The 8,964-nt window shown below is 40.3% G+C and overlaps 1 protein-coding gene across 8 annotated transcripts in view; it reads right to left on the reverse strand.

Annotated features, from left to right (window-relative positions):
• The window catches only part of CDK7 (cyclin dependent kinase 7), a 29,265-nt gene that overhangs the window by 17,254 nt on the left and 3,047 nt on the right, over positions 1–8,964 (reverse strand). For 3 of the 8 annotated variants that reach the window (XM_035892784.1, XM_035892783.1, XM_035892782.1), the window contains exons 1-4: positions 2,088–2,605; positions 1,773–2,024; positions 1,265–1,383; positions 141–240 (exon numbers count right to left, since the gene is read on the reverse strand). In XM_035892784.1, coding sequence (XP_035748677.1) covers positions 141–240; positions 1,265–1,383; positions 1,773–1,970 — 417 coding nt within the window. In that variant the 5' untranslated portion in view covers positions 1,971–2,024; positions 2,088–2,605. The other 5 variants (XM_035892786.1, XM_035892785.1, XM_035892789.1 and 2 more) reach the window with 4 other exon arrangements.

The raw sequence follows: 8,964 nt of genomic DNA on the forward strand, positions 1-8,964 counted from the left end.
CTTCCCCCCCCCCACCCCGGCTTCTTCCCTTCCTAAATAGCCTAACTGCCTTTGCCTGCTGCTGTTAGCAGGAGAGAGAAAGCCCACATATGAGGTTGTAATGAAGAGCAAATGCAAAATGCCTACGTTTAAAGACTTACCCTGAGGAGCAATTCAGCTAAAATACAACCAACAGCCCACATGTCAACACCAACACCATACATTCTAGCACCAAACAATAGCTCTGGGGCTCGGTACCACCTGAAAAGAAAACACATTTTGGGAAAAAATCACCTGGCTTTGCTCATGTCAAGTGCTGTATATTGTAGCAATGCAAGAACTATAAAGAGGATACTGCTCTTGCCTATATATTTTTCAGATACTGAAGAGCTGTACTTTACTGTGCAACTGTTTTGTTTAAGAAAGACTGAAGGAAATTGTGCATTCCTCACAACGGGTTCATGTATAACCACAAATTAACTAGTTTCAACTGAGCTGATTAACAAGCAACAGAACTGCAGATATGCAAAGTATTTAACAGGCACATTTGCATGTTATAAACCAAAATTTTCTTTAAACTTGATGTTGAAGAAATGACAGAAAGACAGAATTCCTTCCAGCTTCCAAAAATCTCTATACCAACAGACCTAGGTACAGAGACTAGCTTTATGCAAAATGAACCTTGACAGCAGTTGTTTAAAACAGCTACTTCCACTGCCAAAGTACAATCAGGTTTAATGCAATGATCTGATACACACCGCATTTGAAACTACTGTTAACATTTCTGCTTTTTGAATAAAGGTGTTAAAATGAACCAGCTTTGCCTGAACAGTATTAGCATTATAGCAGGCAAAAGAAAATACCTTGCCTATTTTGCAGTCCTGCTTTTTAAGGCATGCCTTAAATAAGTGTGCAATAAATAACATTAATAAATATTTCATTGGTTCAAGCTTCTGTGACTAGCTACAAAAAAAACATTCTAGGTCTCATGATTAACAGAAAGTAACAGCTGTCTTGCTCTGAAAGCCAAGCTTATAGGCAGATATATATTATTTCCATGCATTTCACACCCCAGAACAACCCCCATGGATGCATATGCTAGCAGTTCTTAAGCAGACTTCGGTAAACAATGGTTTCTTGTGTTTTCTTTATGAGGATCTTGCCACTACAGCCACATCACGTCAGCTAGATGTCAAACTCTGAACATGTTGACTCGACATATTTCACGTGATACTGCAAAACAGTTACTCAATCACTACGTAAGAAAGAAAATAGAATGTCTTACCTTGTTACTACCTGGTGTGTATAAACTCTATTTGGGCTTCCAAAAGATTTTGCCAAACCAAAGTCAGCCAATTTTAATACCCCATTTTCATCTAACAACAAATTATTTGGTTTAAGATCCTGCCAGTACAGAAAGCAAAGAATTAATTTTGTCAGTGTTGATAAGAACAGATGTATCATGAATCTCCCAGCAGGCGTGGCATAACAGTATTCTAAGATGAGGACTTTTGATTCTATCATAGGTCTACGTTGTGAGGAAAAAAAAACCAAAAAAAACCAGGAAATCAAGTATTTCAGCATACATTAAAATCAGTGAAACATGCCCATTTGGATATTACCATAAGAAACTGCAGAGTTTAAAAAAAACCTGCCTCTTGATAGGTTTTAGCTTTGCTGCAGGAACAGCAGTTCTGTCTCAACTGCATAGTTACCAAATGAATAATAAAAAGAGCTTGCAAATGTTTCAAAGCACTACAGTTTAATACAGTAATATTGTGTTGCGGGTTTACCTCTAGCCAACAGCAAAGCACCCACACAGCCATTGCTCGGTCTGGTCTCATCCCACTGCCCCCAGTCCCCCCTGAGCAGGACAGGGGAGAGAACAGGAAGAGCAAAAGCAGGAAAACTCTGTGAGCAATATAAAGGCAGTTTAACAGGTGAAGAAAGAGGAAAAAACCCAAACAAACAAGCAATGCAATGGAAGTCATTCACCACCTTCCACAAGCAGACTGATGCCCAGCCAGTCCCTAAGCAACAGCCACCTTGGAAGCTGAAGAAAAAACCCTTCTTCCTCTCCCCCAGCTTTTACTGCGAGCAACAGCCACCTTGGAAGCTGAAGAAAAAACAAAACCCTTCTTCCTCTCCCCCAGCTTTTACTGCAGAGCGTGGCGTTGCAGGGCATGCAGTAGCCCCCTGGCCAGCTTGGGTCAGCTGTCCCAGCTGTCTCCCCTCCCCACTTCTTGCCCACCCTCAGCCTCTTCGCTGGGGCAGGTGCAGAGTGGGAAAAAAAGAAAGCCTTCACAGTGCCCAAGCACTGATTCCTGCGTTATCAAAACTGTTTCAGGCACAAATGCAAAACACAGCACCTCACGGGCTGCTGTGAAGAAAATGAAATCCATCCCAGCCAGACCCAGTTCACAGTCCTGTATAACTTGGGATGTTTTTATATAAATAAGTGATAACCACATCAGTAATTTTTACGGTCTCTGATACTGCTGCTACCTCTCCAAAACAGTGAATGCTTATGGACCAAGAACGTCTGAACTTCAAAACTATCTTCATCAGACTTCAGACTCGAAGCCGATCGAGTGTGACTTTTGTTACACTAAGTCTGTCCATTTAGTGTATGCTTACCCTATGTAGAATCCAGTGCTGATGTAAATATTCTAATCCTTGAAGCGTCATCAGCATGTATGCCTTGATGTGAGATTGTGTCAACACAATACTGGTATCCTTTATAATAACCTGCAAAGTGTTAGATCAATAGTAAAGCTTACCACGCAAAGTTAACTCACAGCTCAAAAGTTATTTTAGCCTACCTGAACTTTGCATAGCCAGCAAACAAGAAAATGGGTGGGAAACAGGCATTTGCTAGTTTAGCTCAGTTCTAGGTTGACACCCAAACTTACAAGACGAAGGTGTACACGTAAAAACAGTAAGTGTGTCAGCAAACTCGAAATTATGTTCCCACTTATTCCTTCTTTCTCCATGGAACTGAAGCATCTAATCTTTGCGAAGGCAGTGGTTTCCTCTGCTGTTTTCAAGACGACCTATATAAGTGTCCTGTTTGAAAGTAGTTTCTACACCACGCCCCAAAACTTGCTTCTTAATATTACTGTCCAGTTCAGCAGCAGCCTTTCCCGAGCTTTAAGTTGTTTGAGGCTTGCAAAAAAGATGTCTAAGGCTACGCAGAACTCCATGTACACAGCGCGTGCCCAGTCACAACAGGCTGCAGTCCCAAATGGTGGCCCCAGCGACACCACAGTACAGTCAAACGCTCTGCGTACCGCCTCAGCAGCACATAGTACAAGAGTATCTCGTTCCTCTTTGTACAACCCATCATCTTCAGCTCTAAATGTTGTTTAGTGACCAAGTAAACGGAATACATCCTCTAGACAGTCTACTCATTACTTGCACTATTAGCAAAAACCTGATTGAACCTTTCTAGTCTTGCATTCATCTAGGTTTCTGCGAGCTGTCAATGTTTTAATATTTTAAATGCTGCCCCAGTGCTTAACAGCATACATGCAATGAGTTAGTTTAACAGCTACATTAGTTTCAGTCCAGAGTAGGTATAACGTGAGCATATGCAGATCTGACATGAATCTAGGACAGTCTTCTGAAACGAAGAATCTTGCATCAAAATGTCTCATACAAAGAATTCCACAAGGACAAACTGACCTAAGGTCTGTAGGATGCTGATTTGCAAGTACCTAGCATTGTTATATTTAAAAGAATGGTTCAGGTGCATGTGGGTTTAGTACCAGTTCATCACTTGGTATACTTGCATCACACTTACTTGAACATGTCTGATGACATTATGCTTAACAATTGCACCCTGAGATGCTGATCTATGACCGAGGTTCTGTGCTCTGACTGGAGTCCCAGAAAAGTACTATAGTAAACCTAATCTGTTTCTTGGAGATCATGCTGACAAGTATTTAAAAGTAAAGGCATTATCAGCTGAGAACTCAAAAAACAGTCAAATTATTTACACTACTTTCATGACATGATCTTAACTGACATAATGAAAGTCACCTTTCTAACATGGGCAAATGTAAGGCTGTTAAAGTAGCATTTTCAAAAATATTTGAAGATACTGAAATAAAAAAAAAGTCTTTAAAAAAAGAAGTCTTACCTCTAGATCAGTTTCCATAAAATCAAATACCAAACTAATATTGGACTTGTGTCCAAATGCATCTAGAAGCTGTAAAACAAAATACATTATGATGAAGCATACCCTCATACTTCTAAAATTCTGTACCATTGTAGTCTGAATGTGGATTTTCAGCCTGCTAAGCTGGATTCAGTTTTTCAACTTGCAATACAAAAAAGTCTTACTCAGTTTAGCTTCTTAACTCAAGCCTCCAAGAAAAAAAATCCCCAGTAAGTGTAAGTATGGTAGTAACATTTTACACAATCGCCGGGAGAGGGGGTGGGGGGGGGGGAGGCTGGAGTGGGGAAGAGGAAGAGTTAACTTTGCCACGTTAGCTATAACAGAGAATCTAATGCACACCTTGTCCTCTCCCCAAATTTTGCTGTTCTGCAGAACTACTACCCTTTCTTGACACCAGACTAAGTTTTCCCATGGATTCAGCTCTTTGTATCTATCTGCTTCCTGTAAGCATGCAGTATTTAGAATTCTAAGTGTTAGGCTCATTAACTTCCTTTCAAAGACATTCTTAGGCATGTATTAATCTTTGTAGCAAGCTTTCTGGGACAAATAAAGGTCTTTGGAGAATATTGAAATGGCCCTTTCTTAGGATGAAGCTGTGTAACAACAGCATCAGGTTTTAATTTGAGATAACACAAGCGTGATGCTAAGAACAACAGATCACCTAGCCTGGCACTCTGCCTTCAAGATCAGGAAGATATGCTCCCCATGGTGTGGCTCATTCCTCACAGCCTCTGTATGATGACCATGTGAATTACCTAATTGCAAGACAGTTGTCTGCATAGTTCATTAACAGCAGTGACTGTGCTCATGCTCTCTCTTGGCAGAGACCATGGTCACAGGAGCTGCTATGCATGTGAGCCTGCAGGGTTGGCCGCTTTTTGTAATTCATGCCCCTTATACTCCCAACATCCTTAACAGTTTTACCAGGACTGCTAAGAGGAGTACAACCTTGCCTGTTGCCTTTAGTACCTGCTTATGGATGCGCCGATCATAAAGTTGTATAATGCCTCTTTGAACTGCTGACACTACAATGCCCTTGGCAACACATTTGAGAAACTCACTACACACTGTGTCAAGTAGTACAACCTGCATCCCCCCTGCCCCCTGGCGCAAAAATGTTATAAACACATCTCTTATTTCTAGTACTGTGGGGTTTTGCAAATACCAGTTCTGCATGCGCTTCACCTACCACCTCAGTTTTGTAGACCTCCCCATTCCTAGCCTTTTCCTCTCCAGAGCAAGGAATCCCAGACTTTTTGATAAAGATGCTCCATCCCTTTGCCGTTTTAGTTGTCTTTCTCTGCACATTCTCTAACTTTGATAGCTTTGATAACTTTGATAGCATCCACTTCAAAAGTTCTCAATCCAGAAAAGAACCATATGAAAAGAACATTATGAAAAAGTTAAATAAAACATCTGGAAAATTCATATCTGGTCTAATATTTATAGCAGACCTTGAAATTATCACTAGTAGCTAATTTAAAAACTCTGTAGCTAGAAGTCAACGTAAATGCAACTGAAAAGATATGGGTTTTACTCCTTCCGATGGAGGTTTTAGGTATCAGCGCTAGAACCTAATAAGCCACATGAATCCCACTTTACCATTGCTTACAAAAGCCTGCTTTTGGCTGTCAACAGTTCTATGTGAAGCAATCAGGTAAATTCAGCACTGCACTCTTTTGCAAGTCTGTCAGAAAGAGGCAAAATCAGGTAATCTAGATTTCCACAATTCTCCCCACCATTAATATCCACATAGCTCCAGGTTGAAAAGTAAGAGGATTCCAAGAGAAACTACTTTGTCTTTGTGATTGAAATAGGTGGTTTGCCATCAATTGTTTCACTGCCCATTTGGGGCTGGAAAAAATAGCTCAAATAAAATGAGTAACATCTCCACGACCCAACTAATTCTAAATTTCAGTTTGAACTTGTACCAAAAGTATTTTGAAGATTGATTCTAAATGTAGCATTAATTTTACTTACACCAATAATATTCGGATGGCTTAGCTCCTGTAACAATTTTATCTCCCTGAGAGCTGTTCTGTTGATTCCTACATTGGAAAAGAAAACCAAAAAAACACAGAACAAAATAAAAAAACTTTGATTAAATGCCAAAGAAACCTCTCATTCTGTTACTCACTGACAATTTACTACTCCAAACTACTTTCTCACCATTAAATAATTTGTTAAATAAGAATTACATTGCCATTGATAAGTAGATTGCTGCAGAATAAAAGCAGACATACACTTTCTTCCATAGCAAATAAATTCTACACCACAGTAATCAGATTTAGATTATGAAGAACATGTACCCCTTTGGGCAAAAAGGGAAAGTTCTAGCAAAAGCCTAGAAAAAAAAAATCACCTTTTTTCAGGGTATTGTCAGCTTTAGTTTTATCTTAAAGTTACAACTTGCAAATATCAGTTCTTTGATGTGTCTCACTTCCAGAGGGAGGCACACTGACAAACCTCATACATGTATCTCTTTTCTTTTTGATGTAGTGTTATTTAGTAAGGCAAGGCACATATGTTTTCCTATATTCACTCTGTGGCATAAAAGGTACAATGGCCAAAATCTGCTCACCCTTGCTTGAAACCTTTAATAGCCAGACCTGGAGAGGAAAAACTGGGTGGGGAACAAGGAGGGAAACAGTGCACTTTGGCAGTCACACTGACTACACTGCATCAAACCATGATTCCTGCCAGGTAAGAATTCCTCCTTCAAAAATGCTGCTACGTATGGCTTGTACAAAAACTGACTGGCAAGCAAATGCTCCTGTGGTATGCTGTGCAGGAGTTTCAGCTGTGCATGAGCTGCGAAAGTGTTCTCCCAAAGCCCAGGATACAATTCGACACACGAGACTCTAGCATAAAGTTTTGAGCAAAGCTATGTGGATTACTTTACACTCCTGCTTTGCCTATTTTAGTTATCTATTTTGGAATCAAGTTGACAATGGCCACTTCTTGGTGGGCAAACAGATAAAAAAAAAAAGAAAAAAGTACACCAGTTTATCAGATAACACAGGGAAACCAGACATGATCATTATTTTTAATAACATCTTTGAACTATAGCTAGACATTATATACGCCAAAAGAAACAACTGTCCTTAAAGGACATTAGTCCACTGAAGGTCAGGTGGATCACGACTCTCTGTCAGTCAGCTCAACTGTGAGGCTCTGGGACGAGTGCTCGGTTTCTCTTTAAAAAGTCTTCCCTTAGAACAGAATTGCAGAGTTGAGAGCAAGAATTCTTCACCGGAAAACTGGCAACCTGATGCAGAATCCCTGAAGGATGGCAGCCTACACACATACAAAATTCTACTGCACCACACAGGCTGTAAGAGAAGACCAGGACTATTTTAGGGTGTTCACTTGCAGTATCTATGCCTAAACGCACATGACTGTTCAGAGCACATGATCAAAAGACACTGCTTTATAGACCTAATTTCTTAACATAAAACAAACCCACACCAGGACAAGAGCTTTAAGATTTTGTTTTTATCAACTTTTGTCTCAGCATAAACCACAAAAACAGAACAAGCGAAACATCTGAAACAGATAAGGACTCTCACCTGCCTTAAATATTTACGGCACAGAGATGTGTCAATACAAAAAGGTATTCTAAACTCAGTGCTGTAAAGATTATTGCTCTATGCTATATTCATGTTTATATTCCACTTAAACTGAGAAGCTAAGCAGTTTTATATTCATATTTAGACATAGACTATATATGCAGATATCTCTGCTGCTTTTTTCTGTCCCTGCAGTTTGGGAAGCAATCCTGCACTAGGCCTCACACCAAGCTCATTTTTCTCAGACAAGTAATGGTGTGGGAAACTGATGTACCACTTTACAAAAACGAAAGACACAAAGCCCAGCTTCTGCAGCATGAATTTGTTTTAAAACTCACCATCTTTAGCTTCTGATCTATGTCCCAGTTTAATCTGAAAAGAAATGTTTCATATTATACAAGGTTAAGCCATCTGCCCCAACATTAGAGGATACATTCTTTAGTATTACTCTTCTAAGACAGAATGAGTTTCAGTACCATGAAGCACTTTACCAGCTAGGGTAGATTTTGGGTTGGGTTGGTTGTTTTTATTGTCTCTGCAGCATTATTTTTTATAAAAGGCTAAAAATAGTCATGATGGTGCTAAAAACAGACATAATGCAAACTGGCAGCATAAAATGCTTTGTAGCCACAAAGCTTTATTATACCACTAAAGAGCTTCTCCTCAGGGGGAAATGAGGGCAAAGTAATTTACAATCATAGAATGATTCTAGTAAAATCAGCATACTCTGTAAATTTGGGCTGGCTTAAGATCATAGAATCATAGAATCACTTTGGTTGGAAAAGACCTTTGAGATCATCGAGACCAACATTTAGCCTAACCCTGCCATCCCACCACTAAACCATGTCCCTAAGCACCTCATCTATCCTTCTTTTAAATACCTCCAGGGATGAGGACTCTACCACCTCCCTGGGCAGCCCATTCCAGAGCCTGACAACCCTTTCGGTGAAGAAGTTTTTCCTAATGTCTAGCCTAAACCTGCCCTGGCGCAGCTTCAAACCATTCCCCCTCGTCCTATTGCCCGTTACCAGGGAGAAGAGGCCAACCCTCACCTCCCTACAGCCTCCTGTCAGGCAGTTGTAGAGGGCGATCAGGTCTCCCCTCAGCCTCCTCTTCTCCAGACTAAACAACCCCAGTTCCCTCAGATGCTCCTAGTTAAGACTTGTGCTCCAGACCCCTCACCAGCTTGGTTGCTCTCCTCTGGACATGTTCCAGCAATGCAACATCTTTCTTGTA

This window comes from Egretta garzetta, unplaced genomic scaffold (genome assembly GCF_000687185.1).
Source record: "Egretta garzetta isolate BGI_Z169 unplaced genomic scaffold, ASM68718v1 scaffold424, whole genome shotgun sequence".
Taxonomy (NCBI): Eukaryota; Metazoa; Chordata; class Aves; order Pelecaniformes; family Ardeidae; genus Egretta; species Egretta garzetta.